At 34.0% G+C, this 18,640-nt stretch overlaps 1 protein-coding gene across 2 annotated transcripts in view; it reads right to left on the bottom strand.

The window, feature by feature from the left end:
• The window catches only part of SP3 (Sp3 transcription factor), a 50,081-nt gene that overhangs the window by 9,527 nt on the left and 21,914 nt on the right, over nt 1-18,640 (bottom strand). For both annotated transcript variants that reach the window (XM_011357384.2, XM_023529435.1), the window contains exon 5: nt 1,101-1,293. In XM_011357384.2, the coding sequence (XP_011355686.1) occupies nt 1,101-1,293 (193 nt within the window). The remainder of the gene's footprint in view (nt 1-1,100; nt 1,294-18,640) is intronic.

Genomic DNA, 18,640 nt, shown 5'->3' with positions numbered 1-18,640 from the left:
CTTTTGCATCTGATACTTAGATACTTGTATTTACTGGTAATTATTCAGTTGTTTGAAATTTTATGTATTCTTTGAATTGTTTTGGTCAGTTTATATAGGTAAGCATGTGATTCTAGTTAGGCAATAAGTTCTGAAATTTACTCTCATTTTTAGAGGAACTTTCAAGATAACTGTTTATGAAAGTCAAATCTAACTGAGGGTCAAGGTCTGGCCTATTTTACTTATTCTTTAAAGTTCTATCACTTTTAATTCTGTATATTTCAAAGCTGTGGGGGACAAGGTAGCATGATTATTAAATTGTCTTGGTAAAAAGTTTACATTAAGAAATATACCTCTGTCTATTGATGATTTTCACATTAATCCTACCTTGCCTAATACTAGCACTGCTATCCACGTTTTATTTTTGTTAACATTTCCCTAATCTTCTTTCATCCTTTTATCTTTAACATTCCTGTACCAATTTATCTGAGGTGTTCCTTATAATCAACATAAGGTTGGATTTTGTTTTTTAAACATAATGTGTCTCAATTTCTTAATTATTAAGCTTAATCCATCCACATTTGATATAATTACTGATGTGTTTTGAGTTTTTCCTGTCATGATGTTGTCCTAGTTTATTTTTAGAAACATTAAACTGAAATACAGTTCTACTTTTTTAAAAATTCTGACATTAATGCTTATTATTCATTTCTGTTGAAAATGGAAATGCTTATGCTTATCAACTATTTCTGAACTTTTTATGTTTATACAACTGCTATTCTCAAGCTAAGAATCAGCTTTTTATCTGTATTTAAGCAAATTTCATTGCCAGTTTGCAAATAGGCTAATTTCTGATATGAGCCTGTTAAATGGCACCTGTTACACTGTTTTTCAAGAAAAAGCAAACTAGGTAATTTTAGTTTTAAAAGGAGCTTTAGGAGTTGGAATTTTTTTATATAATTTCTTCTCTTAACTTTTTCTGCCACACTCATACATACACACAAAATGATCATGTAATGAATAATATCCCATAATTAAGTGATATGGCATGCAGTATTTCAAAAATTAGGGTGATGATATTAGCAGTCTTGAAAAGAAAATAATGTTTCATGTGTGCATACCTCCCACCACCTTCTTTACAGTTGGGACAGGTGCAAGCTACCCTCCGAAGTCTTTTTCCTTCTTGATGTTGTTGGTCCCCTTCTTCATCTACCACCTGTACTCTTAAGTGTGTTAGATCATTGGTATTCAGTGTAGAATCACCACTGAGCTGCCACTCTTCGGGATCAGGTTCTTCTTCCTTAATCCTAATATCTAAAGAAAAAAACAAATACAGATGAGAACAAGCCCATTGGCTCAAAAAGGTAGCATGAAATCTAAGCCTCACTAAAGTGAATATTGTATAAAAGTCAAAAATCATCTGTTTATGAAGCATAATCCTTGCTCCTTGTTGTGGCTTATTCTTTCAAAATAATCTATTTTATTGTAAATATCAGAGTAAGCCAAAAAGGGAATAAAGCCAGCTTGAGAATTTGCTTTTTAAAAGACTGATCAAGAAAACCAAGTAATTTCTTTTGAATAAGCTGAGGCATAAACAACCTAAAACTTCAATTATAACTGATCTATTAGTAAATACAATTTTCAATTCAGATTGGAACAAAATCTAATACATTAAACCTCTCTTTCACAATCTATATCAATTATACCTGTCTGTAGGTACTATGTGAATGCAAAAAGGTGCCATTCACTTCAATCTGTTATTCACGAATTTAAGCTTTAAAGTCAATTATTACTAAAATATCCACAAATTTTCATTTTGATTTATGTAAACTAAAATTCTTAATGAAAATTTATCATTTTAGATCTGTATTAGTCACTAATAATTGAGTGAAATGGCCTAAAAATATCGAATGTATCTAATAACTCCTGAATTTATACTAATGAAAACTAGAATGTATAATCAACAATCAAGAAAAATGGTACAAACAATTTAAAACTAGTTTATTTTATCAGAATAATCACAACCAAGAATTACGAAGAAAAATGGGAAGAGAGGGGTCTCTGGCCTCGGCAACAGGGTAAATGGTAGTGCTATTCACTGACATAGAAAATAATGTTGAAACACAGATGGAGGTTCAAGGTTGAAGGTTATGGAGTCTAAACTGTTTGTGAGACATAGAAGAAAAGAAGCTGGACCTACAAGTCTGGAAATCAGAAAGAGGTATGGTCCTAGAGATATAGAAGTTATCAGTGTATACTAAGTCATGGAGTCAGTCCATCCAAAGAAGTAAGTTAAGTCAGCAGTCCCCAACCTTTTTGGCACCAGGGACCAGTGCTCCTATGAGAATCTAATCCCTGATGATCTGAGGTGGAGCTGAGGCAGTGATGCCAGCGCTGGAGAGCAACTGCAAATATAAGATGAACCTTCGTTCACTCGCCTACTGCTCACTACCTGCTGTGCAATCAATCAGGTTCCTAACAGGCCACAGACAGGTACTGGTCCTTGGCCCGGGGATTGGGGACCTCTGAGTTGGAGGATTTTGAGCAGAGGATTCATGATCTAACTCACTTACAGATCACTCTAGCTTCTGTATTGAGAACAGACAGTAGGAGGAGTGTCTTAGACAGTAGGGGGTTGGGGACCTTTAGGTTAGGTCACTCAAGACCTATGAGTAGAAAGAGAAAAGAAAGTGGTCTATGAGGAATACGAACATTTAAGAACAGGCAGATGAAGAGAAACTTGCAAAGAAAAGCAGCAGCCAAGAAAATGTGCAGAAAGTGTTTAATGATAAGTATAGTTAAGTTTTGCAAGTCTGGCCTGAGAAAGATATAGAAACATGGCAGTAGAAGCTAAAGGGGACTACGGGAGAGAGCTACAAGGTGGGGAGTGTTTTGTTTTGTTTTGAAAGACAAGACTTGAGCATGTTTAAATGTTTACAAGGAAGAGCCATTACAGAGGGAGAGGCTGAAACACTGGCATAGTCCCTAAGAAGTCAGGAGAGGATGATGATCCAGAGTACTCACAACTGATGTTGCACAGCTACCTACCTCTCCCTTTGTTACACGAGGAAGAGCTATTATGCTTCACAAACTGTGCTAGACCCCAGATACAGAGAGAACGTGATGGCTGGAAATTAAAAGAAAATTGGTTTCTATTTCCTCAGTGAAATGACGTAAGACTTAGATGTAAAATTCCTCCAGATACACAACATAAATGAGTACTGACTTCTGTTACTTATTAGTCATTTATGATAAAACATATATGTTCTTGCACAAATATGGCACAGTATTAGCTTTTTCAAGCTAAATAAAAGACAAAGCATATGGATATCATATATCCAGAGCTGGTTGATTTTAAGTACATAAAATGAGGCATTTTATCAAGTATTTTTTAAAGCTGTTCGTCCTACATTTGTGACAAGATAGCAGGGAAAAAAGGGACAAAATACTAATATCAAGAATGGATAAAGATGTCTACAAAGACAGAAGAAAGATTTAAGGACAATACAGAGAACAAAAAAAGAAACTGATGAAAGAGTAACCTTACTGAGGTGATGAAGATACTACAGGGCATTCCTGTTCCAATTGCTAATTCTTACTGGAACCTACCATATGCTTAAAGAATGTCATGGACATAGTTACAACTTAGTCTTCTTTCTTATTGAATCTGAATACAACAAAGGCACATAGGACTTAACTTGTCCATATTGAACACATCCCATCTACAAACCAAAACTTCGCCTTGCATACCACCAGTTCATAGCATTTAAAAGCTACTTAACTGCTCAAATTATCTACTTCAGTTGAGTCCTGTCAGTCCATTCCCAGCCTCTCATCTCTCTCTTTTGCCAACCCATCTTCTACACAGCTTCCAGAATTTTCTTCCTAACTAAAAATTCAATGGCATCATTTTCCTGATTCCATACTTGCACTAATTCTTTATAGTATAAAGTCCAAACTCATTGACTTGGTATTCAAAAACATTCTCGATCTGGCTCCAATTGGAGTATTCCAACACTGAAATTCTTATAACTTTCAGAACACACGTCCTTTCTCAATGTCACATCCTTGTATGTGCCTTTTGCCTGGACTGTTTTCTAGCTCTTTCCTTTTTCACCTAACTACCTCTCCTTATCCTTTAAGACTAGTTCAAATGTCATCTCCTTTATGCATGCCTATGACAGAATTAATTATATTTAGTGGTTCATATATCCCTTTAGATAATAAATGCTTCACTCAAAAGTGCTCAGAAAATACAATCTGATTAAATGAAAAACACTTTCCTAAGGATGAGCTTCCAATATAGGTAATAATATCCCTGAAAAGACTTTGCCGTTAACTTTTCTATGCTCCCTCTATCTGAGAATAAAGAGAAGATTTTTATGAGATTAAGAGTCAGCGCATATGCATAGGACCACAAAGTTGCCATTAACTGAGATAAGGTAGGCTGGAGGTAGAAAAGATTATGGGAGGGAGGTACCAATCGGGGGCCCATTTTTAGATATGAAAGTGCTGAGGTGCAGTAAAATATCCAAAAAATGGTGATCAGGCAGTTGATGGGCCTGGAGTTTAAGTAGAAGTATGGCCTGCAAATATGTATTTGGGTGTCGTCAGCATATATAGTTGGTTACTGAGAGTCAACAGGAATGGAATGTACAAGAAGAAATTCTGGGACACTTCAAAGTTAACAAGTAGAGACGATTCAAAGGAACAAGCCAGTGAGATGGGAGAAAACCGGTGTCCAGAAACCAAGTGAAGAAGTCATTTCAAGAAGAACATAATTATAGGGTGTCAAATGCTTGATTACAAAGTCAAGTAAAAATGAGGACTGAGAAATGACTTTGGGGTATAAGAATGTGATAATCACTAGTGATCTTGATAAAAGTTGTTTCAGCAGAGAAGTGAGGATACAACTATGCCTAGGGTAAACTCAAGAGAATGAAAGGAGATGAACTGGAAACAAGTATGTATGTACAAATTTTTCTAAGAGTTTTGCTGGGAAAGCAAGTATTATAAAAATGGCACTCAAGTTTCTAAACTATACCACAAAGGTGGATTTAACACAAGAGTATGTGAAATAGTATCAACTAACCTTTATACTCAGTGGCAATCTATACACTAGCAATATAAAAAAGTGAACATGTTTATTTAAACCCAACTTTTGGTACTTAAGAGAAAACAAGTTTAAATGCAAAAAACTTAAGCAATGGAAATAGAAATTCTCAGGACTTACATACACATTTAAGAACTTTATAAACAGCACTTGTTTTTTCTTATGTCAACTCTATCTCGAAATGTGTTTCCTTTCCATCTGGCCTGCTATATGACTAACAGTATCTGTGTCTCATGATCATGGTTGTTTTCAAGGCCTAGCCCCAATAAAACAAATTTGAGGAAGGGATATAGAAATGAAAAAATACATACACGATATGGTTATGAAGACTAATTTTCTCGTATAGCAATGGACAAAAAAATTATACAAAGATATAGCTTAACATATTACTAGTATACTTTAAGAAGAGAAATACCAAAACAGGAAGAAGCACAACCTCCTAGGGAATAGGTGTGGTGGTGAGGGTTCAGACAGAACCAACTTCCCGTAGCCACAGAAAAATAGCACTGTGGACTTCAAAGAGCTTGGCTGCTTTTGTGGATTAGGAAGCAGCAGCAGCCACTGATCTCCAAATCTTCCTGACTGCTCAATACCAGTAGTAAAGTTTTGAACATGGACTCTATAAATGTGTTTATTAAGCATGTGCACATAATATTATTCTAATTGATAATGAAATATTATAAAACACAAATAGATGAATAAGAGACACAATTTGAATTGTACGGTTAATTGCGATAACTCAATAGTAAATAACGTCGCAACAAAATATTAGGCTAAGTTTCAATGTTATCAATAGCAGAGAGAAAGTGTCTACCATTTTCCTGTTGTTTCAGTGATACTTGCATTTTTTTCCCCTATTCAATCCATGGTTTCTTTTCACAAGTATTAAAGCTACTTGTCCACTCTCTCTGAAGGTTATTCAGTTAAAATCAGAAAAATATGAATCCATTTAATCTGAGCATAGACAAACAGCAATAGGCAGCAGCATGCTGAAAGCATGAAAAAAGTCAGGAAGTGAATGGCCATATCATATGTAACACAAATACAGCTGACATGGAATTAGTGAAAGCACCAATAGCAATCTATAAAATCAATATTAGTTAAGCATTAATAACAGACAACATGCCTATGTTTCTATATAACTTCATAAGTTATATAAATGTCTAAGCACTATGTTGTACACCTGAAACTAATATAGTGTTATGTCAACTGTAATTGAAAAATAATTAATTTTAAAAAGTTAAAAAATATTACAGGAAAATGCTAAATGCTTCCTCCTAAAACTGTTAATTATTTATCACTAATGCTAATAGAATATTTAAGACAAATTCTTAACTGGTTTATTAAGTCTAGGACATGCACATTTAATTTAAATAAACACTAGATAAATATGAATTACAGTACTGTTGATAAAATGAGACATTCTCCTTTATCAAGAGCTTATCATTAGGATTTTGTTGTTCTTATCAAAGCCTTTCATAGTTTCTCCAATTTTTTAAGCACTGATAAAACTGCTTCATTTGATTCTGAAAGTTTATTTTATTTACTTGTTTCTTTTAATCAGTTTCACCTGCCATAAAAATCACCTAAACAAAATTACAGGATAATCCCACAAGATCTCATGTTATTTTAATTAATTTTCACATTCATAACTATGCAGATTCCTATGGACATTTCAGAGCTTCTGAGCTTTTATCCCCCAGTTCTTCTTTCAAAGAGATAGTTCTACATTATAGACATGGATTCCTAAAAATGTAACTTTACTAATCTAATCAAAAGTTAACACTTGAGGGAAAGATTTTAAAATTGAATTTTTTTCTTTTATTGAATATAATCATCTATCTCTGCTTTAACATGAAGCAATTTCTTTCGCACGAACCCTATCTCCTTAGATTGGATCATTACTCTTCTGTATGACTGCTTCCCTCCTCTCCATTTAAAATTAATCTTTAATTTCATCTCTACTATTCTTTTTAACCCCACCCCCTTCTATTTTTATAGCAGGTTTCCAAATTATCTTCAAAGTTTTTCTACCCAATTGGAGATTACACATTAATAGGATGATTTCTCCCATTAAATCTAGACAATACAAGCTTTCATAAGGTACTCGCACATATATATAAACATAACTGGAAATAACTGATTTTCTAATGTGGCTTATTATAAGAGCTCATTTTATAGTCATATCACAAATACATGAGAAAGACTGTGACTTACAATGAATACACTGTAAATAGTGAAATATAAACTTCACTTAATTTAATCTGAAGTACGAGATAAGTCCCTGTTAAGAAAACAGTGTTCTACTCTATCAGATGATGGTGACAACTTACATATAAAATTTACTACTTGTTGGACACTATTTTAAGTACGTAATATGTATTAACTTATTTCATGTTCCCAACTACCCTGAGATTAGCAATATTTTTTCCCTACTTTCTAGATGAGAATACAAAGTGGTTAAGTAGTTTGCAAGGCACACAACTGAAAATGGATGGAGCCAGGACCTAAGACAAAGAATTATGCAAGTACTGCTAAAGATCAGTTCCCTCACAGGGCTAGTTCCTAGGATAGAGCTTTAAATTAGTCACCCTACATGTGAATATGTGATTTTAACTGGAGTTTGATTAAATCAAAATAATATAATTTTGAGAATCTAGGGAAGATAAAGAAAATGTATATACAATGGAATATTGTACAGCCTTTAAAAAAGAAATCCTGTCACATACTACAACATGAATAAATCTTGAGAACATTATGCTAAGTGAAATAAGCCAGTCACAAAAAGGTAAATGACGCTACCAATATGAAGTATCTAAATAGTCAAAATCACAGAAACAAAAAGTAGAAAGGTGGCTGCTAAGGGCTAGAGAGAGGGAAAAGGGGGAATGGGTACAGTTTCAGTTTTGCAAGATGAAAAGTTCTAGAGATCTGTTGCACAACAGTGTGAATATACTTAATACTAACAAACTGCACACTTTAAAACAGATGAAGGAAAAAACCTTAAATTTCTTCAATTAAAAAATAAATTAATTTTAAAAAATAGATGATGGTAAATTTCATGTTGTGTTTTTTATCATAAAAAAAATATGGAAATCTCCCTTGTTGCTTCCCACTCCCAGAGGGCTTATTTCAGGAATGCCACATAAAATCTTCAGTATCACAGGTAAGATGTTCAGAATAACTATGAATAATACACATCGAGATATTATTGCAGACATTACTCTTTCTCTAAGGCTCCTCTCTTCCCACATAAGCTTTAGAAACTAAGTTTCCTCTCTCTTTCAGATTAAAAAAGACTATTTTAAAGCTATAATGAAGATTTTTTTTTTAAAAAAAAAAACTTTTCCTCCACCACTTCCCCCCACCAGGTTAAAATAATACCAAAAAGGATGATAGTTCCCAATAATCCCTGACTGCTATCTAAGAAACAGCAAAAAATAGATTTGTTACCAGAAGCTATCACAACTCCCACATTCCAAATCCTAACAGTACCAAACATTCATTTTAAGAGTAGATTCAATTTTTAGAGACAATTAAAGATGGTCTGAAGTCACATAAGTATTTAAACTGGAAAATATAATATTGCTCTTGATTCAAAACAAACTCTAAATTGGATCCTAGAGTGGTTCATACCTCCCTATCACCTAATCATCTAAACATTCTGTCATTGGAATAAGCAAATGCCCTAGTCTAAGCACTTTAGGACAAAAAACACTGTTGGGCTTATTATTATTATTGTTGTTGTTATATCTTCTTTAGTAAGACCAAGAGGGGGAGAAATATACAAAAACAGCAGTAAGTTATATATGATTTTTTTTAACCTCACGTCTCACAAGCCTATTCTCAATTTTTATACTATCTACCCCATAAACGTATTTTCTTTCAGGTTCATACACACACACGTGTGTATATACATATGTATGTATATATGTGCATATATATGTGTATTTATGTTTGTTATTTGCCAAGAATGCAAAAAAAAAAGTTCGACACTGACTGTGTTGCTAATCCATTCGAATTTCGTGTAGCAAGAAATCTTCTAAATTAGATGGTTTGCGGTCATATTTAAGTGCTTTTTAAAAAATAGCTATGACAGAACAGATATGTTATCCATTTTAAATATTAATAATTTATTGAAATGCAAAGACATATAGCACAATATAAACTCATTCTCTCAAATTTAAATAACCCGGGGTTTTTTGTTTTAAAAAGAAAAGTATCTATTACTTCCATATTAATTATCACTTTAAAAATATATCAAAACCTAACTTCTAAAATTCAAAGCCTTCAGGACATAAGTTGTTTAGGATGGTAGTTACCAGATAACTCCAGGTTATTGTATTTTGAATAGAAATCTCTCCAGAATAAATTATACATTTACCTACTTTCTTTAACAGGAAGCTCAGAATATTAATCTTTCTCTAATAACTACAATACATTACTAGAAATAATTTATAGTATTAGATGAGACCTAGAACACTGCACTAAAAACATCCAGAATTCTAGTTTATTTTTTATCTACCCTTCTGTTTTCCTGCCTTCTTCCCAACTCTGGTGGTATCAACTCCCCCATTCTCTCTCAGGACACCACACCCATCATCCCTTCTAAAGTGTATCTATCTTCCAAGCCAGTTTTAAACTTGGAAATCAGCCAGGATTGTTCAAACTGTATATAAATAGTACATAAATTAGGCCTAAAGAAAGAATCCAAGGCTTTTCCTGAAAAACCCAAACTCCCAAAAGTGAAGATGGCCACACTGGCTGTACCTGCTTCCAGCAAAGAGGCTTTCAAACTGTCTCCTGAAAGGACGCTCTAAATGTCAGCAGAGATGATGAGTACATGCGGTCCCAGGTCCTCACATAAATCAGAGCAGCCAAAGAAGATCTGTTTTATACACCGGAGTTCTTCCTAAGACTTAATTTGAGGAAAGGGTTCTACTCTAGCACTGGACTAAAACTGATGTCTCTGTCACTGCTGCTATGGCTAAAAAATATAATGGTTTGGGGGTTTTTCTGCCACCTCTCATTTAAAAAAAAAAATACTACCTTTAAACAAAGGATTCCCTTTCCTCAATCCTGTGTTAGAAATACATATTATTTTTTCTAAGAATTATCTGCAACACTTTCTGTGGATTCTCAACAATCTTAATTTGAGTTGCTATCATAAGAAATACAAAACAATGCTTTAAATGATCCAGTAAACCACATCTATATATAGCTTTGAACAGTTATTTCTAGTTATAATGTTACAAGTTTCATGGTGTTCTAATTTTTTTGTCTTCTACCTACATAATCTCTTTGTCATATTACCTACATAAAAGGGACTTCGTCATTGTGTGGGCTGGCTATTATATTAAGGAGTATAAGCCAAAAAGCTGTATCTTGGCACTTTTAGAATTTGTGCATTTTCCTTTGGCCCCAAATTTCAATGTATTCAATTCAAACATGTACTGAGCTACTTTGACTAAAATTATAACTTATAAAACATCAAATAGGACTAGTGAGGTTGTGCTACAGTAATGTCCCAAAATCTCAATGGCTTGACCTAAATTTACTTCTCGCTAATTTTACATGTCCAATTTGGATTGGGAAGATCTGCTCATCACAGTCCCTCAGGAACCTTAGGCTCCATTTGACACATGCTTCCAAGACTGCCTTGCCAAGGATAGAAAAAGAAAATGTGGTAAATCACCTCCTGCTCTTAAACTTCCATTCACATTCTATTGGCCACCATAAGTCAAATGGCTATGCCTGGCTTCAAAAATGACAGGATGGGCAATCTAATCATATGCTTAGAAGAGAGGTGGACTATTTATGAAGACTCATGACTCCCAAATGCCCCTGCTAATGAAATAATCAATTTACTCTTTTTCCTATAAGCAAAATACACCTGTCCCTTCCATCAGAAGATAATCCTAAAAACCCACCTAGTTAGTTATAGCATCAAGCTCAAAGGCAAAGATCTGTGGATGATATGGAAATAACCTATAAGGTCCAGACGTAGCCCCTCTTCACAGCAACCTATCTACTAAAACAAGTTATCTACCTCCCTTCATACACACAATACACAGTAACAGAACAGAAATATAACCATAAAAAACATTCCCTTTCAAAAGAGGAACAGAAGACCCAACAGTCTGGTTGACAAAAGTTAGTGATTCATAGTAATTCATAAACTCAGCTGAACAGATAGTTCAAGTGCTCTCTGCTTGGGGGGGGGGGGGGGCGGGGAGGCAGGGGATGCTCTGACTGATCACTGGAAAGAGTTTCTCAGTCCAGGGTTCACTGTGCCTCTTGGCTCTATTCTCTGTTATCCTCCTCCACCACAAGTGAAGTAAACACAAGCAGTTTACTTCCTTGGTTAAGCACAATTCTCAACCTGCTGGTAGAAGTTTAGGGGGCAGGAATCAAGAACATTAAATCTCAAGTAGTTAACACTTTTTTACTGCTTGTGGTTTCTTTGGTTGTACAACTCCTTAAAAAAAAACTTAGGCTTCTTACTTGTTTGATTCTAGCCAGTTCCAAGTGCCAGTGTCTAGAACCACAGTTTTTTTTCCCTAGATGTCTCTTAGATTTACCACATTTCTTTGCTTTCTTGGCACCATGAGACCGTGTGTCTATTATCCTCCACTTAATTGTGGGTACCTTGGGCTTACCTGGCTTTAGTAGTAAATCCATATCTTTAGTCTCTTTTCCCTAACTCGATTGAAAGGTACCACTTCCTTAGACCTTTACTCTGATCATCTTAACCCATTCAGAGGTTTTATCAATGAGTGATGGTTATAACCTTGATTGGATCCTTGCCATGAGACTGAGTTTTAATTATCTGCTCAAAAGGCTACTCGGTTTCATTTCTTGGGGATCAGAGGTGAGAAGCAGTTGCTACTTCCAATCCTAGAAATCAGCAAATTTCTGTACTCTCTGTGTCTCATTCCTACTTGTAAACCAGCCAATCATTTTCTAGCTCATCTCCTTATACCTTGTCAAATGGAGACAAAGACAGCTAAAATACAATGTTTTCCAACCTAGTAACCTAAAGCTACAAATGCACTGGGTATATTACTTGCCTTCCAATTTACTACAGGCAAGTTTAACCAAATGGTTCTCTGCACTGCATCTTCCCAGTCTCTAATATGTTTTCCTACTGTCTGATCCTTGAGCCAGTGTCACTTTCGAGGTTTTTTGTTAGAGCACACTACTCATATCCATTTTGCTTTTAGTTAGGATAGGCTACATAGGTATGCTTGTTGCCCAATAAATACAATGCAAATCACACAAGTAACTTTAAGTTTTCTAGCAGCCACATAAAAAGTTAAAGAAACAGCAAAATTAATTTTAGTAATATATTTCATTTAACCCAATATACGCAATAATTACATTTCAACCTCAACAACATAGAAATTGAAATATTTTACATTATTTTTTCATACTAAAGCTTAAAATCCAATTTGTATTTTACACTTAATCACATCTCAATTCAGTCTCACCACATCTCAAGTGCAAAAAAGCATCACGGGTTAATGGCTACCATATTAGACCACACAGGAAGTGCAAAATTAATTTGCAGTAGCAAACAACTTCTAAAATCTCAGTGGCTTAAAACAAATGTTTATTTTTTTATTCACAGCAATTATAGGTTAGCTGAGGTGTACTGCATGCTTTCCTCACTTGGGGATCAACACAGAAGAGCAGACACTATAGCATATTTCACTGGTCAAAGCAGGCTACATAACTACACCCAACTTGGGTTTGCCTAGAAAGAAAACCAGAAGTATTAGGTAGATGGCACTCATGACTACCATATCCATTTTTTATATCACAATTTAAAACTTTAACATTATATATTTAAGGTATTGTATCTTTCAAATTTTTCTCCCCAACATACACCTACTTCAAAAGCAAAAAACTGATAATGTGGTAAACTACAGTTGACCCTTGAACAACACAGGCTTGAAATGCATGGGTAGATTTTTTTCAATATTGTAATGTATTTCCTTACAATTTTGATATTTTATTTTCCCTAGCTTACTTTATTGTAAGAATACAGTATATAGTACATATCACATACAAAATATGCGTTAATCAACTTTATGTTATTAGTAAGGTTTCTGGTCAACAGTGGGCTATTAGTAGTTAAATTTTGGAGGAGTCAGAATGCATGGATTTTCTCCTGCGTGGGGAGTCAGTGCCTCCCCCCACCCCAACTACTCCTTGCTAGATTAAATAGGAATTATTTTTACTACTTGCTAAATGAAATAGGAACTCTAACATAAGTGTAGTTTCTTTACTATGGATCGTAATTTTTTCTTTAACGAAGTTTCTGAAAATTTGTTTGCTAAGAGCAATTGAAAAGATGTGAACAGAGCTCAAATACCATTCCTTTTACTTCATTTTAGCAAACAAGTACTTCAAATTCTCTTTAATTTCTCTTACCAAGCCTTTTCAAGGATTACTACTGATGAAACAAAGTACAGGCTGAAGGAAAATCTAATAGGAGGAGCAAAGCCACATTTTTTCCTCAAAAGCGGGGTAAAAGAGGAAAATGAAGGGGGAAATAATAATCAAAACTGAAAATAGTTTTAACATTTTTCAAAAAGATTTCCTTACCACCTCTGTAAATTAACTTTCTGCCACTTAACACTGTAACATAAAAACCAGTGGCCTATTTATTTATCCAAAATATAAGGTATTACTTCAAAGCCTAAAGCTTTACTTTCACAGGTCTATGGCTCGAACTCCTTTCTTCTAAAAATAAACGCTTAAATTCTATTCTATCTTAACTTAAGCATCCAAAGAATTTTAGCAAATTTAAAGACCTAAGATAATGGCTGGATTACATGAGGTATTAAAGGAGTATCCCAGTGAGGTATAAGTGGTATAGGCAATAAAAAAGCATCACAAGAAGGGGTTTATGTATTTATGTAAATAAAACAGGAAATTTTGCTTAGGGAATAAATGTACTGGTATACTTGTAAATCGGTTTCATATTGCAGTTAATTCTTCCCTACAAAAAACTTCAAAGTTGGGTGTTTTAACTTATTAATTATGAATATAGGATAAAATAAGCTCTTTTAAATAAAGCAGAAGGGATACTATCTAGCTGATAAGCAATCATGTAGATGCTTTTCTGAGAGAAAATAAGACAAAGCCAAATCCCAAACAACTAAACAACCAAAACCAAAACTAAAGAGTCCAAACTAAACTTTCCGATGCCTGATGCCAGAAGACAAAACAAAAAAACAAAAAAAATTCTTTTCTATTACCCAAAGAAACATATTACCCACTAAAACTTTACAATCCTAGAATAGTATCTTAGAAATGGTAGAAAATAGACGATTCCTACATGTTTCATTGATGTCAAAAGGGTAGGTAATTATAGACCCCATTTCCCCCAAATCTTCCAAAACTTCTTGTTTTATAAAAAATTTATAATTCTCTTGTTCCATTTGTCTACTCTCATGACTTCAATTATGTCTATCACCTCTATTTTACAGAATTTCAGTCCTTTGTCCTGAGCTCAGTCCTCTATCTCTGCTACCAACAGCCATTTCAATCTAGCTCCACAAATTCAATCCGCTAAAACTGGTATCCCTTTACCTCCTCCAGATCAGTTATTTTCCATTCCCAACTCTGGCAATGCATGACCTTTTTTTTTTTAAAACAAAGGACTCATCTTTTATTCCAAATAGCTAATCATCAAAGCTGGTATATTCATCTTTTAAAATGTCTAGCATTCTTACTTCCTTTATCCCTGTTTAACTGAAATAGCCCCCTACCTTCTTTAGTGCTAGTTTCTTCCCATTTCAATCTATTCCCAAAATCTATCTTCCAAGCACTGATTTATTCATGTTATTCATCTGTTCAAAAACCTTCAAGGGCTCCTTAAGTTAAAAATATTAAAATCTAGCCAGAGAGAAAAAGTTGAAAATCACATATCACTTATATATGGAATTTAGGTTTATACCTAAAAGCAACAAGTGAACAGGACAAACAGAGACTCATCGACATGGACTATAGACTAGTGGTTACCAGAAGGGAGGGGGTAGGGGGGAGTTAGATGGGGTAAAAGGGGTCAAATATGTGGTGACAAAAAGAAATCTAACTATGGGAGCTGAACATACAATGTAAATATATATATGCCTTACTGTTAAAATGTACAGCTGAAACACTGGATTTCATTAACCAATGTCACCATAAAAATTAATTTAAAAAAATTTAAATCCTCTCTAGTAGTATTCAGTGCTTTCCACTCTCTTACCCAAATGTGTCCTATCAGTCATTAGTCTCTAAACAACATCCCAGTCCTCTAACTCATGGTATTACAGCATTTCCGAAAGTGTTCCTCACAATTAACCCAATGAAATACTAATCTCTAGAGATAGATAATCTAAAAAAAAGGAAAAGAATTCTGCTTCCTTCCCTTAAACACTCAGAGGTTTCTCAGAAACTTTAATATACTAATGAGAATTTTCATAACATTTCATAATACCTATTAATATCTTAAAAATCATTTTCAGGGGAAAACTAGGCTACTCTTTATTGTCTCCTAGATAGGCGGGCTCTATACTCACTTATATTGCTTTTTGTATTGTTAGGAAGCATCTTTCCCCTCATCTCTCTATACCTTTACAAACCTAAATTCCTCCATGGAAGTTTTTCCTTCTAGATAGAGTCTTTCCTGACAACTGAAGCCCCCTTTGATTTTCCACTCCTCTGCACTTCTACACAATTATCTGTATCATGCAACTAGTAACATTACAATGATTTATACTGTCAATTACTTATTGATTTCTATTGATTACTGCTCCATGTGTCTGCTTTAAATACTCACTCCCCCCCCCCCCAACAAATCTGGAAAGCTTCTTGGGAATATGAACATGTATGTGTTTCTCTTACAGACCACACAATATCAAAAAAAGTGCTAATTATTTAACTTGACTAAATACAGTTACACTCTAAGAAACTTGTTCAACTGTTCTCTCGAGTTTCTGAGCTTTTATTATCCCTCTGACCAAATAAGACTGCCAAAATTTAAGCACCAAGGGGATTTATAAAAAACATATCTAGCTTTCCCCTTCATATGCAAGAAAAAACAAGAATACGTCACTGCAGCTTAATGCAACTGCCTATTCTCAAAGATTTATCAACTACCTTCTTCATATTATATGCAATAAAGGAAATAGTCTGAACAGTCAATATCCATCTTCAAGGTTTTCATAGAACCATAAAATCCTCTTGACACTTGTAAAACAACTAAGCATTCACCCTGTCCAAGCTGTTACTATGAACAAGGCTTACTAAACCAAACATCACAGGGGATTTTGACACCATAATTAAAGTACAATCTTACTCATATATTAAATTACTTTTTTAAAAAAATTAACGATCCAAAATGCCCACTAATCAAAAATAGAAGAGATAAAACCTACATTTTCAAAAGCTTTTTATTATAGAAAAACCTCAAATGTATACAAAAGTAGAATATAACAAATTCCAATGTATCTATCACCCAGTTTTAACTATCAACTCTGGGACAATTCTGTTTCCGCTATACCCCACATTGCCTAATATTGTTTTGAAACAAATACCACCTATAATATATCATCCATAAATATTTCACTATGTACTGCTCCAAGATAAAGAACTTATATTTTTTAAATCTAGCATGCATGTTATTTTTAGAATTCATGAAACCTATAGTGTTAAAAAAGACTTTGGGGGAAGTCATTTAATTCTTCTAAATTCCCTCAGATGCAGGCAAGATCTTTTGCTTCTCTTGGTTTTTTCCTCTCACAGGTTTATAGGCTGGTTTTTGAAACATAATTCTAAATGTCAAGAGTCTTTAAAAAGCTACAAATTTAACACAATTACACAATTGGTAGTGGTATGAAATAAACAGGTACCAGGCATCTCACACATCTGAACAAAGAATTGTTTCAGAAGCAAAAGGCAAAATTTACATAGTTACCACACACATCTGTTTATTCTGTATCTATTACTGATAGTTCTTCTCAAAAATAAAAAAAGATAAATGAATGATTGTTGAATTCCAAAAGGAGACAAACATGTTAACTAAAGCAGAAAACAAAAGGAAACAGGTGCTATTAAACAAGCAGTAACATAAAGCAGGCAAGAGTTAAAAGGCTGTATACAGATAATATCTGAGCTAAGCCTTGAAAAATGTCAACCTGAAGGTTAATCCTCTATTCTTCTCTGTTCCTTAAGTACCAAGGTTCAATGCTAGCATACTATTTACCACATATTAGAATCTTCTACTTGTCTGTCTAACCTAGTGGCTCTCAAAGGAAAGAGGTGGGATTTTGCCAACCAGGGACATCTGGCAATGTCTGAAGCCGGTTTTTATTGTCACAACTGGAGGGTAGGGGGTGCTACTGGCATCTAGTGGGTAGAGGTGAGAGATGCTACATACTAAATTATGAACTTTAGTGCAAGTATCATAGTATCTTTGTATCTTCAGCATCTGGCACAGCAGGAACTCTACACATATTTGTAGATTCAACAGATCATAAATTAAAGACAATGAAATATAATTTTATGTTTCAATTAAACTCAATAAAGTAAAATAAAATAAATAAATGTAATGTAAGAGCCAGTGGAAATTTTAAAGAAGATAACATGTTTCGGGCAGATAACTAATGTAAAGGATAGACATTAACAACTTCCAGTGTCTTCCAAAATAAAAAATCTCTAACTTTTCTAGATATAAATCCTTCAGATACACATACTTTTCCAAAGGGATAAAAAATACATGTGTGTAAAGATATTCACTATAATATTATTTGATATAAGGTTGAAAATACCTATCAATAAGGGTCATATTAAATAAATGACAAGATATTTGTTCAAGAATAATGTTAATTGCCATTCCTAAGAATGAGATAGCTCTATACTTGTAATATTAAGAGATGCAACAAAAAAATTTTTTTGATGCAGAAGAATGGGTATAGTATGGTACAATTTCAGGGAACGGTGGAGAGAATACATAGGTATGGTAATGTTAGTAAATGTATCCTTCCACGAGAGATATTTCACACATTAAAAAAAAACTAGTAACAACAACTACCTCTAGGGAGGGGAACTAAGGAGTTAAGGAAGGAAAGAGACTAACATTTTAATGACCATCCTTATAAACTTTCTGAATTTGTGCCTTGCTCATTAAAGAAATACAGTAGCCCCCCTGCCCTTATCCACAATTTCTCTTTCCTGGGTTTCAGTTACCCTGAGGTTAACTGCAGTCTGAAAATATTAAATTTCCCCAACCATCAATATCTTTATGGCTTGATGATCTAAGATCATCCAAAGCAGATATCCTCCTTCTGACATATCAGATTAACAGTAGCATAACACTATGTCATAGTCGCCTATGTTATTCACCTCACTTGATCTCATCACAGGCATTTTATCATCTCACACCATAAGGTGAGTATATTGGAGCAACATATTTTAAGAGAGACCACATTCCCATTCACAAAACTTTTATTGCAGTATATTTTTATAATTGTTCTATTTTATTATTGTTGTTAA

This window comes from Pteropus vampyrus, unplaced genomic scaffold (assembly GCF_000151845.1).
Source record: "Pteropus vampyrus isolate Shadow unplaced genomic scaffold, Pvam_2.0 Scaffold2, whole genome shotgun sequence".
Lineage (NCBI taxonomy): Eukaryota > Metazoa > Chordata > Mammalia > Chiroptera > Pteropodidae > Pteropus > Pteropus vampyrus.
The sequence above is the reverse complement of the archived record's forward strand: the minus strand, read 5'-3'. Positions and strand labels throughout refer to the sequence as shown.